Source organism: Hypanus sabinus, chromosome 17 (assembly GCF_030144855.1).
Source record: "Hypanus sabinus isolate sHypSab1 chromosome 17, sHypSab1.hap1, whole genome shotgun sequence".
NCBI lineage: Eukaryota > Metazoa > Chordata > Chondrichthyes > Myliobatiformes > Dasyatidae > Hypanus > Hypanus sabinus.
The window spans coordinates 78,772,948-78,798,727 of NC_082722.1; the positions used below are offsets into that span (position 1 = coordinate 78,772,948).

General features: G+C 38.5%; 1 protein-coding gene across 1 annotated transcript in view; it reads right to left on the bottom strand.

Moving 5' to 3' along the window:
- Window positions 1-25,780, bottom strand: part of terb1 (telomere repeat binding bouquet formation protein 1) — a 162,200-nt gene that overhangs the window by 18,495 nt on the left and 117,925 nt on the right. Inside the window, exons 14-17 of the mRNA XM_059992441.1 lie at window positions 19,651-19,752; window positions 16,883-17,047; window positions 12,631-12,729; window positions 4,115-4,221 (exon numbers count right to left, since the gene is read on the bottom strand). Coding sequence (XP_059848424.1) covers window positions 4,115-4,221; window positions 12,631-12,729; window positions 16,883-17,047; window positions 19,651-19,752 — 473 coding nt within the window. The remainder of the gene's footprint in view (window positions 1-4,114; window positions 4,222-12,630; window positions 12,730-16,882; window positions 17,048-19,650; window positions 19,753-25,780) is intronic.

A 25,780-nucleotide genomic window follows, 5' to 3' on the forward strand; every position in this document is an offset into this window, starting at 1 on the left:
CAATTAAAGAATAAATATAAAATATCAAATAACACTCTTTTCTGTTATTTTCAATTAAAAGACCTATTTAAGATATAAACTGGGTCAAACAATGTTAATGCCAAAACCTAATGAAATAGAAACTTTAATTCAAAAAGGAAAAATTAAAAAATTTATGTCTTGTATGTATAATTTGATACAAAAACAGACAATTAAACCAGGAATTCATAAGTCAAGACAAAAATGGGAAACTGATTTGAATATTAAAATTGATGAAAAAAATTGGTCAAGACTATGTCTTGATAGTATGACAAATACAATAAATGTCCGACTTAGATTAGTACAATACAATTTTTTACATCAATTATATATTACACCACAAAAAATAAATAGATTAAACCCAAATTTATCTGACCAATGTTTCCGATGTAATCAAGAAATCGGTACTTTTTTACACTCTACTTGGTCTTGTTTTAAAATTCAACCTTTTTGGATAAATCTAAGACTTTTACTGGATCAAATTATTGGAATACAACTTCCATATAACCCAATATTATTTTTATTAGGCGATATTGAAGGGATAATACCAAAACCTAAATTGAATAAATATCAGAAAAAAATTATAAAAATTGCATTGGTAGTAGCCAAAAAGGCTATTGCAGTTACTTGGAAATCAGATTTATACTTAACTATGGACCGTTGGAATAATGAAATATATAGCTGCATTCCACTTGAAAAAATTACTTATAATTTAAGAAATAAATATGATATATTTTGGAAAATTTGGTACCATTATCTACAAAAGATAGGACTAAATATATAGGTCCTTTGAAGATAAAATTATTAGTTATTTGGGGAAAAAAATAAAGATATATACTAAAGTTATTTTGAACTCCATGGAGCATGTGGGGATCCTCCGACATCCAGGCAATCCATCGTTTTTTCCTTTTTTCCCCCTTTTTTTTTAAGATAGGGATGTTAAGGAGGGAAGTGTTATAAGGGGAGGGGGGAGGGCTAATATTAATTTTCATTACTCTATTATTCTATTCATTTTATGTAATTCTCTTAAAAATTAATAAAAAATGTATAAAAAGTTCAGACCTCCAGCATTTACATTTTACTGTCCCCACTTATCTTTTTTTAACATCTCCTCCAGACAGATCATCTGCATATCATCACCTTATTTTAGCCTTTATCATCACAATTTGCATCGTGCTGCATCTCTTGGTCTCCACCCCAGAGGTGGCATTCCTACATTACCTTCACCAATTCTTTGCTCAGAAATTTAATATGTTTATTTTCTAACTTTTAGGCCATCTGCCTGAATCATTAACTCTGTTTATTTCATTAGGATGCTTCCAGACCTACCATTTTTAGTTTTTTTCTTTTTTACTGTTGAGGATTATATGTTTGGAAGGTGAAGGATGAAATAAAATACAAGTTGGTGCATTTCAGTTCAGTATGCAACATACTGAAGAAGGATTAAAGAATTTATTGAAAAGACCAAAGAAAATGTCTTTGATCTTCCCAATATTAAATTGGGGGTAAATGGAACTCTTATACCACTACCTGAAGCATTTTGCTTTTCTACTTTATCTTCACTTATACTTTCCTCTTTACAGTAACATGACTGTTTCTTGAAGATGTGTAAACACCATTTATGTAGAATCTGACACAATGTCCCTGGGTGGCCTCAGAATGGAGTTTACAGATGAGTACCAAGAATGCTGTTGAATGGATATAAAAGTGAAAGCGAGGAGAGGAGCTGAAGAGGAGTAACCAACATGTGACCAACATGAACAGCTTCAGTGAGGCTGGTAGAGTAATGTCATGGAGTAGCACATTAGTGTAATGTTTTACAAAACCAAAGATATGGGTTCAATTCTGCCGCTGTCTTGAGTTTGTATGTTCTCCCCGTGACCACATGGGTATCTCTGGGTGCTCCAGTTTCCTCTCATGTTCCAAAGGCGCATGGGCAAGAAGGTTAATTGGTCTCATGGATGTAATTGAGCAGCATGGGCTCATGGGCTAGAAGAGCCCATTACCATGCTGTCTCCCCAAAGATGCCACCTGGTTTACTGAGCTCCTCCAGCATTTTGTGTGTGTTGATTTGGATTTACAGCATCTGCAGACTTTCTCGTGTTTATGAAGGCTAGATCATTTGAGGTATTTAAAGAAGAGGTTGATACATTTTTGAGGTTAAGAAATTAAGGGTTATGGAAAATTGACATAGAAAAGAAATTGAGGCTTGGGGCAAATGAGCCTTGATCAGACTGCATGGCTGGGCTGGTAAGGGATCAGGTGGCCTGCCCCTGCACCAGTTCTCTTCAGTTTGCAGGGACACCAGGATCAGTGGTTTTCTTAAATTAGGCAGAGAGTAGTCGACTTCCAGCCAAGATAGCGCCAGCAAACAATGATTCCTCAGACGACGTTTTCCAGATAGTCCACAGAACTGCTTATTTCACTTTTTCTATGCCTTCTTTTTATCTGATATGTGTCTCTGGACTATTGGAGCCTGCAACTTACAGTCTGGAGATCAACTGAGTGATCTAGCGCTCTATTGTCCCAACAAAAATTCCTCAAGGCAAAGAAACTCAGAGACACAGCACGGGGCCATGATCGACTCCATTTCTCACCAATTAAAGCATCAAGAAAGGTTGAAACATCAAGGTGAATGCAGAGGAAAGGGAGTGTTCTTCGCTGATTACCTGCCTTGCTCACTGCTGTCCTGTCTGTGTGTGAGAGAACTCGGAAGTCCTCTGTGTTCGAGTGGTCACTCACCTCAATGAGGTTGGAGGATGTTATTGAAATTCTGTGATTTATGAATTGGACTGTGGACTATCATTCAAACAAACTGTAGATCATATTGGTCATTTTCAGTTCCATGTTTTTTGTATTCTGTGCTTTTGCTCATTCTTTCTTGTTGTCGATTGGTGTGTTGGGGGTTTGGGGTTTAATGTCCTTGTTGCTGTTTTCCATGTGGAATGATCTGTTAGTTTTTTGTGTGAGGGAGGGGGTTGGGGTTTAATGTTCTTGTTGCTGTTTTCTGTGTGGAGTGATCTGTTAGCTTTTTGAGCGAGGGAGGGGGTTGGGGTTTGGAGTTTGTGAGGTTTATATTTTTTGTGCGGGTGAGGTTGATGTTTTTTTTCTTTGAATGATTTCCATGGTTTTCTTTGTTTCATGGCTCTCTGGAGAAGATGAATCTCAGATGTATACTGCACACATACTTTGATCAGAAATGAACCTTTGAACCTTTAAAGGAGAGGGTGATGGGTTCTAATCATTGGTATCATAAATTTGCAGAAGCAGTTGTATGCTCAGCAGTTTAATGAAATTGAGATCAGGAGGGGAGTAATTTGACAAAAGGAAGAATGACATAGGGTAACTGATAAAGAAGAAATAACCAGGGGAGTGGTTTGGACAAAGGGAGGAGGAAATAAAATCAAGCTGTCTCAGAGCAGCTTTCAAGTCTTTCACACATCTTGCTGGAGCAGTGGTGGTAGGACAACGCTAAATGGTAGTAATGAAAAGCAGGGGCAGGGCAGTGAAATGCTGCAGAAATTGTTGATGAATCTCTCTTCAAAGGCCATTTCCAAGACTTGCTTCTAATCCTGGACATATACAGTATATGGCTTTTAACTTTTGGACTAAGTCTAAGTATTATTATCATAAAAAGATCAGAAAAAAATCAATTCCAAGGTATTCACCTTCTTCCCTTGTAAGAAAATTGTTTGAATAGTGCAGTGTCCTTTTTGGCTACTCTGCTGGTAATCACCACTCAGCTTTTATACTCTGTTCAATAATCTATTGATTACTTATAGCGAGTTACAGATCACTTAATATTCTGAACTTTAATGATCATCAGAATGACAAAACATGCACCAAACATACAAGATATGTTCTGAATATTTCTTTGCCAGACTTGTGCACATCTAGGTTGAGAACCAGCTTCAGGAATATCTGTAACTAAAATTCAGCCCCCATTTATGTAGTTTGGCATCAGACATGTGTATTCAAATTCTCACTTTGAATATTTATTAAGACATGGTTAATCAGAATTTGATACTGGAAAAATATACTATGAAATATAGCTTTAGGGATTTGAATAATTTCATTGAATGTTCTCACTATTTGCATGACCTTGTCTTATAGTTCCATCAAACTGAGTTGTATCTTCACTCTGCTGCCTGGGGAGAGTGATATTGTCAGAAGCAGATTTCTTCATTGGTGTCAAAAGAAAGCCTGCAAACAAATATATTTTGTTTTAAATTAGCAGTGATGCAGAAAATTGAGGGGAAAAGTACAAAGAGAAAGAGAAAAACAGAACCTTTGACAACTTAGTTTGTTAATGTCCAATATCAATTGCTACTGAAAATACTGGAAGGCTTCTCGCAGCACTGTTAAAATTTAACCACATTGGTCAAGGAATGGAGTCACTTTATAATAGATTGGTAAGGACTTCCAACCTTGCAGCTGGCATGGAAGCATAGTGGTGAGCACATTGCTCACCACTAAAGGCCAAAGAGAAGGCATATAATAGAGCAAAATTTAGTGGGAAGTTAGAGGATTGGGAAACTTTTAAAAACCAACAAAATGCAACTAAAAAGTCATTATGTTAAAATGGAATACAAAAGTAAGCTGGCCAATAATATTAAAGAGTATACCAAAAGTTTCTTCAGATACATGAAGTGTAAAAGAGAGGTGAGCGTGGATATCGCACTGCTGGAAAACGATGCTCAACAGGTAGTAGTAATGGGGGACAACAAAATAGTGGATGAACTGAATAAGTACTTTGCATCAGTCTTCACTGTGGAAGTCACTAGCAGTATGGTGAAAGTTTGAGGTGTCAAGGGGCATGAAGTGTGTGAAGTTACTATAAATAGAGAGAAAGTTCTTGGGAAACTGAAAAGTCTGAAGGTAGATAAGTCACCTGGACCAGATGGTGTACACCCCAGAGTTCTGAAAGAGGTCGCTGAAGAGATTGTGAAAGCATTAGAATGATCTTTTATGAATTACTAGATTCTGAAGTGGTTCTGGAAGACTGGAAAATTGCAAATGTCACTCCACTCTTCTAGAAGGGAGAGAGGCAGAAGAAAGGGAACTAAAGGCCAGTTAGTCTGACCTCAATCATTGGGAAGATATTGGAGTCGTTTATTAAGGATGAGGTCTCAGGGTACTTGGAGGGACATGATAAAATAGGCTATAGTCAGCGTGGTTTCCTCCAGGGAAAATCTCTGGCAAATTGTTAGAATTCTCTGAAGAGTTAACAAACAAGATAGACAAGGGAAAATCAGTTGATGTTATGTACTTGGATTTTCAGAAGGCCTTTGACAAGGTGGCACACATGAGGCTGCTTAGCAACCTGCAAGTCCATGGTATTACAGGAAAGATTTTAGCATGGATAAAGTAGTGGCTGATTGGCAAGAGGCAAGGATTGGGAATAAAGGGAGCCTTTTCTGGCAGGCTGCCGGTGACTAGTGGTGTTCTACGCTGGAATCATTTTCGGTGATAGAATTGATGGCTTTGTTGCAAAGTTTGCAGATAAGTGGCAGGAGGTAGCTTTGAAGAAGTAGAAAGGCGTAAGAAGGACTTAGACAGTTTAGCAGAATGGGCAAAGTAAAGGCAAATGGAATACAGTATCAGGAAGTGTATGGTCATGCGCTCTGCTGGAAGAAATGAATGGGTTGACCATTTTCTAAATGGAGAGAAAATACAAAAAAAAAACTGAGGTTCAAAGGGATTTGGTAGTTCTTGTGCAGGATTCCCTAAAGGTTAATTTGTAGATTGAATCTGTGGTGAGGAAGGCAAATGCAATCTTAGCATTCATTTCAAGATGACTAGGATGTAAAAGCAAGGATGTAATGTTGAAACTTTATAAAGCACTAGTGAGGTTTCACTTGGAAGTACTGTGAGCATTGTGAGCAGGTTTGGGCCCCTTACTTTAGAAAGGATGTGCTGAAACTGGAGAGGGTTCAAAGGAGATTCATGAAAATGATTCCAGGATTTAATGGCTTGTTATATGAAGAATGTCTGATGACCCTGGGCCTGTATTCACTAGAATTCAGAAGAATGAGGTGTGACCTCAATGGAACCTGTCGAATGGTGAAAAGTCTTGATAGAGTGGATGTGGAGAGGTTGCTTCCTATGGTGGGACAGTCTAAGACCAGAGGACACAGCCTCAGAATAGAGGGGCATCCTTTTAGAAGAGAGATGCGGAGGAATTTCTTTAGCCAGAGAGCGGTGAATCTGTGGAATTCTTTGCCACAGGCATCTGTGGAGGCCAAGTCTTTATGTATATTTAAGGCCGAGGTTGATAGAATCTTGATTGGTCAGCGCTTGAAGGGATACAGGGAGAAAGCAAGAGATTGGGGCTAAAAAGGAAATTGATCAGTCATGATGAAATGGCATAGCAGATTCAATGGGCTAAATAGCCTAATTGTGCTCCTATATCTTGACCTTTTGTGTATTCTCCCCAAGAGTTTTCTCCGGGTGCTCCAGTTCCTTCCCACACTTTAAAGATGTATGGTTAGATTGACTAGGTTGCAGTCATGCTATGTTTGTGCTGGAAGTATGGCAATACTTATGGACTGTCCCCAGCATATCCTCGGACTGGGTTGGTCGTGACTCTATGTTTCAATGTATATTCGTACAAATGAAGCTGAAGTTAATCTTAAAATCTAAATTTAAAAATGTGGGTCAACCAATTAAATCTTTTCAACAATATGAATACTTTATTTACAGACTTCACAAATGAATTAAAATTGCCAAGCTGATGAGCTGAGATTTAACATCTGGTCCCTCTATATTACTCATATTTTTCATGTCATCAATAGTTTCATAATGTACTCTTTAATTCTCAGTGACCACTTCCAGAAAGAAAAAGAACTAGCAACTTAAGCATAATATGTGAAAATACGCAATTATCAATTTAAAGATGAAAATGGAAGAAGCATATTATTGGAATTAATAATTCTGAGATGCAGAGGGACACTGGAATCCCAGTGCCATTATTCATAAGCAGATGTTCAGGTGTAGGATTCTGGAATGGCTGATTGTCCTGAGAGAATGGTTTCAGAGGTCACATACTTAAGCCAGAGATGAACATAAACTTATTCTCAGAGAGTTTTGAGCTTTTGAAATATTCTTCCTCACAAGTAAGGGTGGAAGTACAGTAGAGTTTTTGAATATTCTTAACACAGAGCTAGATAGAACTTAATAAGCAAGTGAGTTACCATGGGAGATGGGAATACAAAATTGAGGCTATAATCAAATGACTTTATATAATGGTAGTTTCTTAAGGTTGTTATTGCTGGGGGTGGAAGTGGGGATAAATTCCTACTACCTATTAAATGTTCCCAATGGAGTGCATCTCAAATAGCCTCTGATAATCAAGTCCCGCTCCTGGCCTTCATATGTGGCTTAGCTACCAAGCCCATGGGAGCCATTTCTACTGACAAAAGGGGCAAAGGCATTTTACTTAAAACCAGTCACTTCAGGCAGATGGAGCTTGTTAGCAGAGGTTGGCAGCTCATCTAGGAGAAGGAAAACTCTGATCTCAAACCACTGCTGCCTTGCAGCTATACCCATGGTGAAGGCTTTGGGAGTAAACCCTGAGAAAAATCTGGAGTTGGAGTTCCTAAGGCAGTTCAACGTTGACTGGCAACTTTTGTTACACTGCTGTTTCTTTGGATTCATCAGCTGCATGGAGAGGAAGAGCATACTACATAGGCAACAGTTCGCTCTCTACATACTGCCCTGGCTTGCATATCCCCTAGACAGCTGAGACGCAACATCTGTGGCCAACCCCAAGATGCAGTGGCAAAAAAGGCTTCAGGGTTTGAGTGGTCCATTTCCTTCCTAATTCATATATTCATAATAAAAGGTGGAGGGCTACCTTCCTGAAAGGTCCCACAATGACGCTGGGTATGGAGCTCTACAGTTTAAACCTGATAGAGATCAAAGTCCAGTGATATATTTCAACAGCGACATACTTAAAGTGATTTAATGTTAAATATTAAAAAATAAAGATTAGCTTTATATATCACATATACATCAAAATGCACAGTGAAATGTGTTTTTGTGTGTCAATGGACAACAGTCTGAGGGTGTGCTGGAGGCAGGCTGCAAGAATCCGCATGCTTCCTGTACCAACATAGCATTCTCACAATTTACTATTTCATGTGTCTTTGGAATTCGGAGCAAACCGGAGCACCCACATGGTCCAGGAGAGAATATACAAATATTGGGAACTTAAACCTGATTACTTGTGCAGTGAAGTGTTACGCTAATTGCTACAATACTGTGCTGTACCACCATAGGATAGGAACTGCAAATGATGGAGATTTCCTGCTCCTGCTGCTCTTATCTTTCATGATGGTAGAGGTTGTGGATTTGGTAGATGCTGTTGGAGTAGCCTAGGTGAGTAACTGCAGTGCATTTTGCAGATGGTACACACAGCCAACATGTGTTGGTGTTTATGGTGGTGAATGGGCTACTTTATCCTGGATGGAGACAGCCTTTAGGAGTGTTAGTATTTGAGGATTTGTGTCCTGTTAATGGTCCTGTAGTGTCAGGAGGCAAATCACTTCTAAGCAGAATACCCAGATAATTCATATAAAAAAATGAGCTGCTGGCAGAACTTAATGAGCCAGGTAGTATCTGTGGAGGGAAATGCATTCAACAGATTATTGTCTAGATTTCTTTTTGTACATAGGTATGGAGTGCTTCATTAACTCAGCTTGGAATGGACATCAACTTTGTGCAATTATCATTAATCCTCCCTGAGAAGTTCTTACAGCAGAGCCTTTGGTCTGGAGTTATTGACCCCAACAACCATAACCATGCTCCTTTGTGTACAGCATTTATAATGTTTTCTCTTTAATGCTCACTAACTTCAATTTAACCAGAACTCAATGACATTTTTGATGAAACATTGCCTTGAGATCAAGAGCAGTTATTCTTACCTCACCTCTGGAATTTAACTCTTTGATCAATATTTGGACTGAGGCTGAGATGGGGCCTTAAGCAGTGATCCTGAAGAAACCCAGACTGGGCAAGGTGAGCAGGTAATTAGAGAATTTGGTGCTACTTCATAACACCATCAACAATACTTCGCATTACAATTGAAAGAAGACTGAATGGGTATTAATTAACCAAGATTATGTCCTGTTTTTCTGGAAACAGGACACACCTGGGTAACTTTCCAGTGTTTGAATAATGCTGCTTTTGGAGGTGCAGCTTAATCTCCAGTGCATGTTGCAGTTGCACAGCCAGCATTACTGTTTGGTATTAGAGCTATTGCTGTATCTAATACTTAGCTGTTTCTTGATGTCACAGGGAGCAAAACAAATTGGCAATGACTGACTTTGGTACTTCACCAAAGACTCCTGTAAATCTCTACAGATGTACAGTGGAGAGCATTCTAACTGGTTGCAGCACTGTCTGGTATGTAGGCTCTAATGTGAGGATCAAACAAAGTTGCGGAGGGTTGTAGACTCAGCCAGTTCCATCATGGGCACAATCCTCACCACCATCTAGGACACCTTCAAAAGACGATGCCCCAAGAAGGCGGGATCCAAAATGAGGAACCCTCACCATCTGGGACATGCCTTTTCTTACTAATACCATCAGGGGGGAAATGCAGGAGCCTGAAGACCTACATTCAATGTTTTAGGAACAGCTTCTTTCCCTCCACTTCAAATTTCTGAACAGTCTAATTACCCATTAACATTACCTCTCTATTTCTCTTTTGCTCTCTCAATCGGTCAAAAAAATCCAGCACAGTAGTAGTACTTGCATTATACTGCTATTACAAAGCAACACATTTCATGACTTATGTCAGAGATAAACCTGATTCTTTCCTTCCTTCATTCCCCACCTCCTAGCTTTCCTGAACACTTTTTTCTTTCCTTCTCTAGATTCCCTTTAGTTCTGCCTTCTCTTCACTATGCTGCCTTGACCCAATTTCACCAAGTCCCGCAGCCAAGCATTTCAGAAGTGCTTTTAGCTTTGTTTCTTTATGTACCAATAATTGAAAAATTAATCAGCCATTAATAACAAGAATTAATTGTTCTCAGTGGAAAAGAGTGAGATATTTTTCTTGCCATGAAAATTGGAACCTCATGTCTTAACATTTAATGTTCAAATTTGTGCCCACAGTATCATATGATTTTCAATATTACCTACTCATTTGATTTTGAGTGGAAATGCAGAATCAATATCCAAATGCATTGATGCTGAATGTACATGAATTATCCCTAGAAAATGCTCCCTAAAGAGATGTATATGTATTTTAGATGCACAACAGAAATGATTGATTATTTCAAAGTTGCAAGCACGTATATGGATTCTGAAAGGGCCATAAGGGCCAGGGTGAACATACAGTATCTTCCAATGGAAAATTTTCAACTCATTAAGTGAAGAATATTTTGTGGGTAGAGAGAGAACAAAAGATATAGCAATATGACAACAACCAAGCTTGTGTGGACTCTTCAGTGTTGTCAACAACATCTATGGCACAATCACCCAAAGACCAACCCACAGGAGTCAAGGAAGAATGGAAAGAAATCTAGGCTGGAAAGATAGTTAGTGCCAAATGGAATTAGGAAACTGGGTGGCAATGTAGAGCTGAAATAAGCCAAGATCAGTTGGAGAGGTTAGACAACATCTTACTCTGCTTGAGATTTCAGGTTCCCCATCACAACCATTTGTTGTTTTCCAGTCACCAAATACTACCTTTATTTTTACAACTGTCCTTATAGATGCTGCCTGGCCTGCTGTGTTCCACCAGCATTTTGTGCGTGTTGTTTGAATTTCCAGCATCTGCAGATTTTCTCGTGTTTGCTAGATAGGATGAATGCTCAGTCTTTTTCTCAGAGTTGGGAAACAAAGAACTAGAGGACATATGTTTAAGGTGACAGAGGAAAGATATAAGGGGGACTTGAGGAGCAACCATTTGGGCATAAAGGTAAAACTGGATAAGCAAATTTGCAGGTGACACCAAGATTGGGGGTATAGTAGATATCGAGGAACACTATCAAAGCTTAAAGCGGGATCTGGATCAGCTGGAAAAATGGGCAGGAAAATGGCAGTTGAAATTCAATGCAGACAAGTGTGAGATGTTGTACTTTGGGAGGACCAACTAAGGTAGGTCTTACACGGTGAGTGGTAGGGCACTGAGGTAAAACATAGTGATCTGAGAATACAGATCCATAATTCAGTGTAAGTGTTATCACAGGTAGATAGGGTCATAAAGAAAGCTTTGAGCACATTGGCCTTCATAAATAAACGTACTGAGTACAGGATGTTATATTTAAATTGTATCACGTTGGTCAGGCGTAATTTGGAGTACTGGGTACAATTTTGGTCACCTACCTACAGGACAGATGTAAATAAGATTGAAAGAGTGCCGAGAAATTTACAAGGATGTTGCTGGGATTGGAGGGCCTGAGTTATAGGGAAAAGTTGAATAGGTTAGGACTTACAGTAGAAGATTGAGTTGAGATTTGATAGAGGTACACAAAAATATGAGAGGTACAGAAAGAGTAAATGCAAGCAGGTTTTTTCTACTGAGTTTGGGTGAAACTATAACTTGAGGTTAAGGGAAAAGGCGAAGTGTTTAAGGGGAACATTAGGAAAAACTTCTTCACTCAGAAAGTGGTGAGAATGTGAAACAAACTGCCAGTGCACATGGTGGATGTGGAGTCATTTTCAACATTTAAGAGAAATTTGGATAGGTATGTAGATGGGAGGGTTATGGTTCAGATGCAGGTTAATGGGTCTAGGTTAATGGTTCAGCACAGACTAGATGGGCTGAAGTACCTGTTTCTGTGCTGAAGTGTTCTATGACTTCCAAAAGGTAGGATCTATGTGGAATCAGTTGCCAGAGGAAGTAGTTGAGACACGTACAGTAACAACTCTTAAAACATGGTTGAACAGGTACATAGGTTGAAAAGGTTTAGAAGGTGATGAGTCAAACACTGGCAATGGGAGTTTGGAATGGGACATCTTGGTCAGCATGGACCAGTTGGGCAGAATGGCCTGTTTTCCTGCTCTATGACCCTGTGAATGTGGATCTCACAACTTTTCTGTCTCTATACTGTCTCATCTGGATGTAAGGAGATGTCCTTAGTGCAGCAACATAAAACTTTTTTTGGTGGAAATTAGACACATATTTGGAAAATTTCTCCACAGAGAAGAGCTACTGAACTTGCAGACTCCAGAAGTATCACTTATTGAAGCACCTTGTGTACATCCAAGTAAAGCCTTTGTTACACCTATAAAAATAAAGCACTCTGCCTTCTATGTACGCCATTCCTATCTGCTTTAGAATCTCTGTTTTGAGGGGATCTGAGTACACTGGCTGATGCTGGGAATTATTTGTACAGTCTTCAGACTGCTTTTGAATACTAGCGCCAAATCCATGAAATAACACTCAATCTGCTTTTGTGAGAAAGCCGAGAGAATATAAGGGGAATGTGAAAGAACAAAGAGTCATTTTACCTGTTTCCTTCTTAAAAAAAACCTATATTTTATTTAGATTGTTTTTGCAACATGGTTTGCTTAACATATATAGTAATTGTTTTGACAAAACAGTTAAAGTACAGAATGAAAAAGTATAATCAAGGACCCCGGATCAAGAACTGTACTCACTTTTTGTAGATGCTTTAGCCAAGTTTATAGAATCTGTTTGCTGTATATGGAAATCTGTAATGTGAGATGTTGTCCTTTTGACTGGAGTCAAAAACAATTCTGTGAAATAAACTCGAATGTTACAATGTACATTATACAAGGTCAAGTTTCAAATTTATCATTATCATGAGTTATTTTATCTTGATTGCCATAATCACTATAATTTAGAAATACAGAAGCAGGAGCAAGTCATTCAACTCTTCAAGCTTATTCTGCTATGAATTTAAATGCAAACTTACAGGGGCATGATAAAGTAGGTCAAAGTCAGCATGGTTTCCTAAAGGGGAAATCTGGTCTGACAAAACTGTTGGAATTCTTTGAGGAATTAATAGGCAGGATAAACAAAGGAGAGTCAGTGGATGTTGTTTATTTGGATTTTTAGAAGGCCTTTGACAAGGTGCTGCAAGAGCCCATGGAATTACAGATACTAGCATAGAAAGGGGGAATAAAGGAGCCTTTTCTGGACGGCTGCTGTTGATTAATGGTGTCCCGCGGTCGGTGTCAGGACTGCTTTTCACGTTGTACTGCATGTCAATGATCTGGATGATGGAATTGATGGCTTTGTGGCCAAGTTTTTGGACAATACAAAGATAGGTGGAGGAGCAGGCAGTGTCCAGGAAGTAGCGAATGTGCAGAAGATCTTAGATTGGGAGAAGGGGTAAAGAAGTGGCAGATTGAATACAGTGTAGGGAAGTACACTTTGGTTTAAGGAATAAAGGCACAGAATATTTTCAAAATGGGACATATATTCAGAAATCAGAGGTGCAAAAGGACTTGGGGCAGATTCTCTAATGGTTAACTTGTAGGATGAATTGGTGCTAAGGAGGGCAAATGCAATGTTAGTACTCATTTCAAGAGGACTAGAATAAAAAAGGAGAAGGAGAGGAGTGATGGGAACCAGAGGGAGATGGCAGTTATATACTCCTCCCCCTTACACCCCTTCTTAATCCAGCTTCTGCCCCCTTCCTTTCTAGTCCTGATGAAAGATCTTTGCCTGAACATTGACTGTTTATTCCCTTCCATAATGCTGCCTGACCTGATGAATTTCTCCAGCATTTTATGTGCATTGTTCAAGATTTCCAGTATTTGCAGAATTTCTTGTGTTTATTATTCTTTGAAACCACTCAATATAGGACGAACTGACCATACCTCTCTCCATACATCAGTTCTATCATTTCAGAAATCAGTCTGGGAAGCTTCATTGAACTCCCGCCATCTTAAGAACATCCTTCTTCAGATAAGGAAACCAAAATCATATGACACTCAATGTTCAGATAGTTTAGAAATTATCACAAACTTCCAATACCAGCCTCAAGAAAAGCTTTTACGCTTTGTTATAAAACTATTGAATGCTCCCTTAGTAAGATGAAATGACCCTTGGCCTCAAACTCTTAACTGGTTATGGCTTTGCACCTTACTGTCTGCCTGCACTGCAATTCCTCTGTAGCTGTAACACTTTATTAGACAATAAAATATAGGAGCAGGATCAGGCTTTTTGGCCCATCGAGTCTGCTCTGCCATTTCATCTTGGCTGATCCAATTTTCCTCTTCACTCCAATCTCCTGCCTTCTTCCCGTATCCCTTCAATCTAACCATACATCTTTAAAGTGTGGGAAGGAACCTGAGCACCCGGAGAAAACTTGTGGGGAGAATGCACAAATGTTTTGAGGATTGAGACCATAAGATATAGGAGCACCATTAGGCTTTTTAGCCCATTGAATTTGCTGTGCCATTTCATCATGACTGATCCAATTTCCCTTTTAGCCCCAATCTCCTGCCTTATCCCTATATCCCTTCAAGTCCTGACCAATCAAGAATCTATCAACCACTGCCTTAAATATACATAAAGACTTGGCCTCCACAGCAGCCTGAGCAAAGAATTTCAGATTTACTACTCTCTGGCTAAAGAAATTCCTCGTCAACTCTGTTTTAAAAGGATGCCCTTCCATTTTAAGGCTGTATCCTCTGGTCTTAGAATCACCCACCAGAGGAAACATCCTCTTCACATCCACTCATTAAAGCCTTTCACCATTCAAAAGGTTTCAATGAGGTCACCCCTTATTCTTCTGAACTCCAGTAAATACAGGCCCAGAGCCACCACATACTCTTCATATGACAAGCCATTGAATCATGGAATCATTTTCATGAGCCCCTTTTGAACCCACTCCAGTTTCAGCACATTAAGGGGTCCAAACATGCTCACAATACTCCAATTGAGGCCTCGCCAGTCCTTTATAAAATCTCAACATTACATCCTTGCTTATATATTCTAGTCCTCTTGAAATTAATGCTAATATTTCATTCGCCTTCCTCACCACAGACTCAACCTGCAAATTAAACTTTAGGGAATCCTACACAAGGATTCCCAAGTCTCTCGACACCTCAGTTTTTTTATATTTTCTCTTCATTTAGAAAATAGTCAATCCTTTCATTTCTTCTATCAAAGTGCATGACCATACATTTCCCCACACTATATTCCAACTGACATATTTTGCCTATTCTCCTAATCTATCTGTCCTTTATCCTCTCTGCATCCTCAAAACTATCTACCCCTCCACCTATCTTCATATTGTCTGCAAACTCTGCAATAAAGCCGTCAATACCATCATTCAAATCATTGCCATATGATGTAAAAAGGATCAGTCCCATCACAGACCCATGTGGATCACCACTAGTCACCAGCAGCCAGCCAGAAAAGGCTCCTTTTACTCTCACTCCTTGCCTCCTGCCAATCAGCTGCTACTTTATCTATGCTAGAATCTTTCCAGTAATACCATGGGCTTGTAGCTTGTTAAGCAGCCTCATGTGCCACCTTTTCAAAGGTCTTCTGAAAATGCAGGTACACAATATCAATCGATTCTCCTTCATCTATCCTGCTTGTTACTTCTTCAAAGAAATCCAACGGATTTGTCAGAGATTTTCCCTTGAGGAAACCATACTGATCATGGCCTATTTTATTCTGTGCCTTGAAGTACTATGAGACCTCATCCTTAATAATTGTCTCCAACATCTTCCCAATGATTGTGGTCAGACTAATTGACCTATTGTTTCCTTTCTTCTGCCTCTCTCCCTTCTAAAAGTGTGGAGTGAAATTTGCAATTTCCCATTCTTCCAGAACCATTCCAGAATCTTGTGATTCTTGAACGATCATTAGTAATGCCTCCATGATCTCTTCAGCCACTTCTTTCAGAACCATGGGGTGTACACCATCTGGTGCAGGTGACTTATCTACCTTCAGACCTTTCCGTTTCCCAAGAATCTTCTCTCTAGTAATGGTAACTTCACACACTTCATGACCCGACACCTGGAATTTTCACCATTCTCTTAGTGTCTTCCGCAGTGAAAATACTTATTCAGTTTGTCTGCTATTTCATTGTCACCCATTATTACCTCTCCAGCATCATTTTCCAGTGGTCCGATATCCACTCTCGTCTCTCTTTTACACTTGTGCATTTGAAGAAACTTTTGGTATTCCCTTTAATATTATTGGCCAGCTTAATTTTGTATTCTATCATTACCTTCTTAATGACTTCTTTTAGTTGCTTTCCGTTGGTTTTTAAAAGCTTCCCAATCCTCTAATTTCCCACTAATTTTTGCTCTATTATATCCATGGCTCTGTGGCTTCTCTTTGGCTTCTGTGTTGGCTCTGACTTCTTTGTTAGCTACAGTTGTGTCATCTTTCCTTTAGAATACTTCTTCCTCTTTGGGATGTATATATCCCATGCCTTCCGAATTGCTTGCAGGAATTCCAGTTATTGCTGCTCTACCGCCATCCCTGCCAGTGTTCTTTACTAATTAATTCTGGCCAGCTCCTCTCTCATGGCTCTGTAATTCCCTTTACCCCACTGTAATACTGATGCATCTGACTTTTTGCACTGCCTCATTGCACTGTGTAATGGTATGCAGGTCAAGATTTTCACTGTGCCTCAGTACAGGTGACAATAATAAAACAATTTACCAGTCTGTTTAGCTGATTAGCAAACAGACCATTAACAAATTCTAATTATCTGCTGCATTGTTTGGGGAGGATACATGGCCCAAAACAAAATAAATACAACAGCTTTAGGAGTTTGGGAAGAGAAACCTTGTATTTGATCAGTGAAATATTTCATTGGATTGTATGCACACATTACAAAGTGATAGTTTGACTGTACAAATATGTTTATGTTTACAATATATTTCCATTTTAAGGATTGACATATCAATCACTTACTTTTGTCAATTTTAGTAATGTCAATGTTTAGTAACTTCTTAAGCTCCTTTTTGTATCTGTCCTCACATTCTTGTATCACTTTATGACGATCACATTTGTTTGGGCAAGACTGAAGTATCTTGCTGAAATTCCTACTATTCAAGGATGCTGCTACATTTGAACAACCTATTAGGGATTAAACAAATAGGTATCAGTTTTCTTCATGAAAAGCTGCAGAATTTATCTTTATTCCAAATCAGAATTTGGAAATTATTTTGTTGGATTAAGAAAAGTTCCCAGCTCCACTAATTAACTGGTAAATTATACCATACTGATTAGAAGGTGTATGTGTGTTTCCCACAGACTGTTCAGTTAGATGATATGAGCAAGAATGGCAGTTGTATTGGAGGATGCAACACAGAACCTTTGAGTCCAGGGTTACAAAGAGCCTAACTCAAATGGGGATCCTGCTAACACCTATCAATCATCAGTCTCTGTTATAAGCATATATGTAAGTGGATATGTGTTTTCACTGTACTTATGAAGAACTTTTTTGGTTGGGTTGCTAAATATCCTCAAAAACATATACTATCACCTTCAAGAGAGGACTAGCGAAGACATTACAACAGCAATTATCGATATCTCACTGAGAATATCTATCATTCTGAACTCAGTTCCAATCTGTTCTCAACCCACCCACACGACCACTTCCTAATCCTCCATCCCACTCCAGAATGCAAAGATTTTCTCCAGACTATGGTTCAGTGGGGAACAACCATCATCTGAGACCAGTCATTTTTACTCATATTTTAAGGTGAAGAGTGAAGGAAGTCATTCAACAAAGATGGTGTAACACTCACATCACAGATAAGCAGAATCTAGTGAGTGTGCTGTATTTCGACTTTCAGAAGGCTTTCAAAAGAGGAAACACAAGAGGTCATTAAACGAAATTAAGAGTACATGGGATTTGAGGGTGCCAGGGGTAATATATTGGAGTGAATTGAGGATTAGAGAGCAGGAAGAAAGGATTAGGAAATTGTGACTGGTGGGAACGCTGCTAAGATTACAGCGTAGACCGTAGTCCATTCCCACAGAGCCTTCAAGTTAGCTGCACCAAACTCAGTGCATCCCTCAGCATGTATTCCTGCAGCCTGGAAAGTGCCAGTTAGAATGATTCCTTTACAGACATCTCACTGGACTGGAAGATCAACAAGTTTCAGGCAGACAATAGTACATCTTTCACTGAGTTGATGATCTTTCAGGAGCACTTGATATTTGTCTCAGTACACGTTTCTGTGAACAGCCTATTAATCGGAGTGCTCTGTTATGTAGCTGGTTAGGATGAACCTTGACAAGGACCCTTGCATCACTCTCAGACCTTCTTTGCAAATGCACAGTCAGCAAAGAGGAGGGCAATTGTCTCAATCTCATTGTGACCATTGTTAAAGGCAATGTGCGCAAGACTGAGACCCCAACATTGCAGGAAGGCTTACCCCGCAAGGGTCCCTCTCAGAGCAAAAAGATTCATCAGATTGATATTGGAATTGTCCTGTGAAGAGAGATTTAGTATACCAGGCTATGCTCTCTAGAGTTAGGATAGGTGATATCATTGAAACATACAAAATTTTTACACATCTAAAAAGATAGGTGCAGGAATGATATTGCCCCTATAACCAGGGTACAGTCTCAAATTAAGGAGTCAGATAGTCAGGACAGAGATGTATAGAATTGTTTTTACTCCAAAGGTAGTGAAGCCTTGGAATTCTCTATCCAATAGGACTGCGGAGGATAAACGCAAGAGATTCTGCAGATACTGGAAATCCAGATCAAAATACACAAGATGCTGAAGGAACTCAGCGGGTCAGGCAGCATCTATGGAAATGAATAAACATTCAACTTTTGGTCAGAGACCCTTCATCAGGACTCTTGACGAAAGGTCACAACCCGAAATGTTGACTGTTCATTCATTTCCTTGGAAGTTGCCTGACCTACTGAGTTCCTCCAGCACTTTAGTACTGTGGAGGACAGTCTTTGATCATATTCAAGATGAAGACTGATACATTATTAGGTAATAATATAATGGACAGATATGGGTTAGTGCAAGAAAATGATATTGAGGTTAAAAATCAGCCATAATCTTACTGAATGACAGTGAATGCATGAGGAGAAAATGGCTTACTGCTTCTATTTTTTATGGTTTTAAATCATTACCCCATGGCCACATACAAACTTAGATATAATTTTTACAACTCAATATTTTTGATGAGTTTTTAATTTAATAGCAAACTGATGTAAAATGCATAATATTTATTAGAAAATACAGAGATTGGTTACCCTATGATTTCATTACATGATTTATTACTAAAGAATCTTTTAATTTTACATACTTTTCTGACATTCAGTTGTTTGCTTATTATGGTTCCGATTCACTGCTTCTCAGCCTTAAAACAGAATAGAGGGAGGGAAAATAGCAGCCTCTTTGGTGGCTGAGCACAACTCAATGTATGTTAACTGAGCTCCCTTTCAATTAGGGTTATATAGTGAGAAGCATGGTAACTGAGATAATGGATTTCTGCCTTTTTTAAATCTTTGCAAACATTTGCAAGCTGTTACCAAGAAAACTGGCCCTGATTCCTTATTGGACAAGCTATCCTGTCAGATAACTAGGTATCTATAAACCAGGTCAAAAATTGCAAAGGAATAATAAACCCATGCAAAATGTTACAATGACTAGACACAGTAAATATCAAGGCAGATAACAATACATCAAAACAGTTTGAGATGCATACCTGAACATCGGAAATCCTGACCAACATTAAGTGAATGTACAGAATAATTAAGACTCCCACTGATTTCATTATCAATTAGGTCTGAACACAGAGTCAACGGATCTATAAAAATAATTAAAATGGTTATTTTATTAAGTGAATGAAAAAGTTCACAACTTCTCTGGCAACATCTGATGTTTCATAGATATAAGCTCTGTTTAAAGATGAGATTAGCACAGTGGTGACAAATGATCCTGGCTCCATAAAGCAAGATCCAGTATCAGTTGGCGAGGAGATAAGAAATAGTAACAGAAATCACTGGTAAAACTTTTGGCTCCTGAACAGAAGCTATATAAAGGTCAGACCATAAATCAAGAAATAATGGGGCTCGCAAGAAGTGTATTGCAATAATCATGGGAGACTTTAATCTTCATAAAGATTAGATATATCAAAATGGCAAAGGTAGCTTTGAAAAATAACTTGCAGTGTATTCAGGAAAATCCTTAGAAAAATGTTCTAGGATCAACCAAGGAACTGGCATTTTAAATCTGATCCTGTGCAATGGAAAAGAACTAATTAATACTCTCATAGTTAATAATTCTCCAGGGAAGTGTGATGATAACATGATACAATTTTGTATTTGGTTTGAGTATGAAAAACCTATATTATTTCTGAAACTAGTGTCTTAAATTTAAATAAAGATTATTTCAAAAGTATGAAGGTGAAGCTGGTTAAACTGGATTTGGAAAATTAAAAGATAAGCAATGACAGCCATTTAAGGGGATATTCCACAGTTCTACACAGAGATAAATTCTATTGAGATGATCATCTGCGGCTAGCTAACACAATTAAGATTAGAATTAAGTACATTTATACTAAAAGGAATATAATGCTGTGAATAATGGTAGACCAAAATATTTAGATTTTTGTTTTAGAAAAGAGCAAAGGATGACTGAACAAATAACAAAGAGGGAGAAAATCAATTCTATGACTAAGCCAGCAAGAAATGTACAGACTGTAAAAATTTCTGTATGTACATAAAAAGAGACTGGTGAATGAAAATGATATGTCCCTCAGAGGATGAAATGCTGTGGAATTAAAAGGAAGTAAGGAAATAACAGTGACTTTGAATAAATATTTTGAATCCAGAAGAAGACACTGTAAACATCACAATAATAGTTGAAAACCCAGGAACAGAAGTGAGTGTGGAGCTTAGAATAAATAGAGAAAAGATGTTAGTCACACTAATAGTAAAAAGGACCTAAGAAAGTTTGTATGGTAGGTTCATGAAAAAAGTGGCTTTAGAAATGAAAGTCTGAAATAGTTGTGATATTCCAAAATTCCCAGAATTCTAGAGAGATCCCAAAGGTGGAAAATCGTAAAAGTCATGCTCCTAGTCAACAAAGGAGGAAGATAGAAAGCAGGAAACCAAGGGCCACTTAGTCCAATATCACTTATTGGGAAAATGGCAAATCATTTACTAATAAACTAGTAGCAGGATATTCATTAAATTATAAAACAATTAAGCTAAGTCAACAGTGGAATTATGAAATGAAAAAGATCAGTGACAAATTTATTTAATGTCTTTGAGGATGTAAGGAACAGGATGGTTAAATGTGAATGGCATTCAGTAGGGTGAAATGTACACAATGGAAGAGCCCATGCATTAAAAATGTATTCAGCCCCCCACAACTATATTCACATTTTACTGCGTCATTTTCAAAACTTAAAATATATTGGTCAGATTTTTTGAGCTAATCTACAAAATACTGTGCATCATGTCAAATCAAAAGAAAAATTCTAAAACCTGTCAACAAATTACTGAAAATTAAAAACCAAAATTGCGAGGCTGAGAAAGTATTCATCCCTTTGTAATTACTACACTAACTGATGCAATATATTACCTTGCCAACTCACCCAATTTGTTGATGTAAAAATTTGGATGATCACTTGTTTTCAATTAATTCTTAAGAATAAATACATTCTTCCCCACCATCTGTAAGGTCCAATAGTATGATAGATTTTCAACAGACCAAACCAAAATGAAGACAAAAGAGCACTCAAGACAAACCAGGGAAATTATAATACAGAAGCACAAATCTGGGGAAGGGTACAAATTCACGTCAAAGGCACTGAATAAACATTGGAGTTCAGTGCAGTCCATCATGCTAAAGTAGGAAAATATGAAACCACAGCTACGCTGCCTAGGTCAGGCCACCCCTTTAAACTTCGTTGTTGGAGAAGAATGGCACTTGGAAGAGAGGCTACTGTGACACCAACAGTCACTCTGAGTGAGCTGCAGAGTCAGTGGGTGCAACTGGAAATTAAATTCATGGCTTCACAATCTCCAACACCTTGCATAAAAATGGTATTTGTGGAAAAGTGGCAAGGAAAAAGCCCTGGCAAAAAATAGCATATTCTTGTTCGTAAAGACTTTTCAAATTGTTACTTAGAAGATACTGAAAAGATGTGAAGAAGGCCTTGGGGTTGGATGAGACCAAAGTGGAACATTTTGGCCTCAACGTTAAGTAGTATGTGTGGCATACATCTAATACTGCGCATCAGCAGGTAACTCATCCCTACTGCAAAGAATGGTGGAAGTAGCATCATGCTATGGGGATGCTTTTCAGCCGCAGGGACTGGAAATCTGGTCAGGGTTGATGCAGAGATGAATACTGCTAAATACAGAGAGATCCTGGATAAAAACCGGCTATTTATCCTCTGCCAGAAAGCTTAAACTAGGGAGGAAGTTTGTCTTTCAGCAAATGAAGAAAAATGATAAATTGATGCCCTTGAGTGGCCCAGTTAGAGTCCTGACTTGAACCCAATTGAGAATCTCTGGCAAGACCTCCAAAACTGCTGTCCCAACTAACCTGGCACAGTGATGCACCATCAATAACTCTCCGAGACGTGAGGCGAGATATTGGCTTTTATTGACTGGAAGAAAGAACAAGCAGCAATTGACCACCATGCTACATCCTGGAGACTGAGAGGCAGGGCTCAGGCCCCAATAGCCTTTATACTGGGTACTGGGGTCTGTGGGAGGAGCCACAGGAGCAGTCAGCGGGGGGGGGGGGGGGGGCGTGTCCAGACAGGTATATGTAGTTCACCACACACAGTTTGAACAATTTTGCAAGGAGGAATGGATAAATCCTGTTCCACCAGGAGACTTAACCAAAAAAAAACTACTGGCTGTTATAGCTATGAGAGGAAGTTCAACTAAGTACTGAGCAAAGGAGGCTGAATACTTTTGAACTGCTGACCCTTCAGTTTTTGAATTTTTTGTTTTTCATGCTTTGCCATTTTCCGTTTTTGGACTCTACTGTGAAAAAATGAACTTGTGATCACAAAAAAAAATTCCAAGTAAAATTGATCAAAACTCCTGTTTTTTAATACTTATTTATGAGGACAAAGAGTTGGGGGCTGCATACTTTTACAGGACACTAGATAACACATTAGTATAGATAGAGAACTGGCTAATGAACAAGAACAGAGGGTTAAAATTAAATAAATGGATCATTTCCGGTTGGCGGGTTCTAATTAATTTAAATACACAACAATCAAAGTTGAGACCTCAAATTTACAATCTATATTAAATGACTTAGATAATGGTATTGTAGTATATTGCAGCCAAAATTGCTGGAAAAGAAATTATGGGGAGTCTGCAGAGGTTAGATGAGTCGGCAAACATTTTGTTGACAGATTATCCACTTGGGTAGAGGGGAAAACAGAATATAGTTTAAATATAGAGACTGCAGAATTCTGCTGAATAGAAAGATCTCGTTCATTAAAGGTTTAAGAGTGCATGTGGAAAGTATGTTTCTTATCGTGAGGAATTTAGGACCAGAAGGCACAGCCTCAGAATAGAGGAACATCCATTTAGAACAGAGATGACGAGGAATTTCTTCAGCCAGAGGGTGGTAAATCTATGGAATTCAATGTCACAGAAAAGCTGTGGAGGCCAGTTGAAAGGTCCCTGTTTAGCCAGGGCATCAAAAGTTATGGGAAAAAAGGCAGGAGAGGTCAGTTAAGACAGATAATAAATCAATCACGATGGAATAGTGGAGCTGACGTGATGGGTCAAATGGCCTAATTCTGCTCTTTTGTTTTATGCTTTAGGGAATAAACCTGCCTGCATTTACTCTCTCTATGCCCATCATAAGTTTGTATACCTCTATCAAATCTCCCCTCAAACTTCTACATTTTAGAGAATAAAGTCCTAACCTAGTCAACCCTTCCCTATAACTCAGGTCCTCCATTCCTGCAACATCATTTTAAATTTTCTCTTCACTTTTTCAATCTTATCTAAAGCCAAGATCATATCAGCCATAACCTTATTGAATGGAAAAAAAGGGTCAACTCCTGCTTTTCTTATGAGCTATTCTGCTTTGTATAAATGAAACTTGCATATGAATTTTCTAGATTTATTATCTTTCCTCTCTACCCTGTGTTGCGACCTAAAATTTACAGATCAGATGCTTAGTCAATTAAAATATTATGTAACCAGGTGAAGCAGAGCACAGTGATTCCATTTTCTACTTGAATAGTTGAGCTGAGATGTGAGAGAGGGAATTAAAACAGGTGTTAGTGTCCTAAGGATACACACAGCCAAGTCAGCCTAAAATTCCAACACTGTCATCACAAATCAGCATGGAAATCTTCAGACTGTTTTTCCTTGTGTGTCAAAAGGATACCAACATTTTTGCTTCCATGCCAAGACTAGCTAATTCAGATAAATATTCACCACTCTTCAATGCGGTTTACCAAAATGTATTTTAAATAATTACCTAGATATAATTTTATTAAGAAACTTAATTTATGATTTAGAATATTAATTACCTTAACATTTCTAGAATTCATAACAGATAGACATGCATAGATGATTTCCTCTTAATGTTTCTGTATATCACTTATATAAATTGAACAATTTCTCCAATTGATTCAAGGATTTTCTTATGCTATTATAATTCAACTTTGGTTGAGAAGTGCTCTTTACCAGTGTTTTTCTGTTTGCTTTTTCTTTCCTTAGTTGGAGCAGGTCTTTTGAATTGGTCCTGGCTGTGAAAGGAAAAAACAATCATGAACATTGTAATACCTAGTTTGGATTTAAAGAAGGAACCGTAAATCTATAAAAAGTAAAAGGAAACACACTACTTCAGAAACTCTGCAATATTATATATAAATCATATATTTGCACATAGTTTCTGCATAGAGAACATTATTTCCTGTTATAATATTTTGTCATATTCTGTTGCACAGAAATTGGATTTTACTATCTACTGGTGCACTAAACAGGCACTGCATATGGTGCTAACATTTAAATGGATCACCCATAAAAGCATAACAAGAATTCTGCTAAGATGTAATTTGTGTGGTTCCTGGTGGGAGTTGTATGGGAAGTTCCCAACTCTCACATATTTCAAGTCAAGTCAAGTCACTTTTATTGTCATTTCGACCATAACAGCTGGTACAGTACATAGTAAAAATGAGACGATGTTTTTTCAGGACCATGGTGTTACATGACACAGTACAAAAACTAGACTGAACTACATAAAAAACACAGAAAAAAACTACACTAGACTACAGTCCTACCCAGGACTACATAAAGTGCACAAAACAGTGCAGGCAGTACAGTAAATAATAAACAGGACAATAGAGCAGTAAGGTCCAGGCTTTGGGTATTGAGGAGTCTAATAGCTTGGGGGAAGAAACTGTTACATAGTCTGGTCGTGAGAGCCCGAATGCTTCTGTGCCTTTTCGCAGACGGCAGAAGGGAGAAGAGTTTTTATGAGGGGTGCGTGGGGTCCTTCATAATGCTGTTTGCTTTGCAGATGCAGCGTGTAGTGTAAATGTCCGTAATGGCGGGAAGAGAGACCCCGATGATCTTCTCAGCTGACCTCACTATCTGCTGCAGGGTCTTGAGATCCGAGATGGTGCAATTTCCGAACCAGGCAGTGATTCAGCTGCTCAGGATGCTCTCAATACAACTCCTGTAAAATGTGATGAGGATGAGGGGTGGGAGATGGACTTTCCTCAGCCTTCGCAGAAAGTAGAGACGCTGCTGGGCTTTCTTTGCTATGGAGTTGGTGTTGAGGGACCAGGTGAGATTCTCTGCCAGGTGAACACCAAGAAATTTGGTGCTCTTAACGAT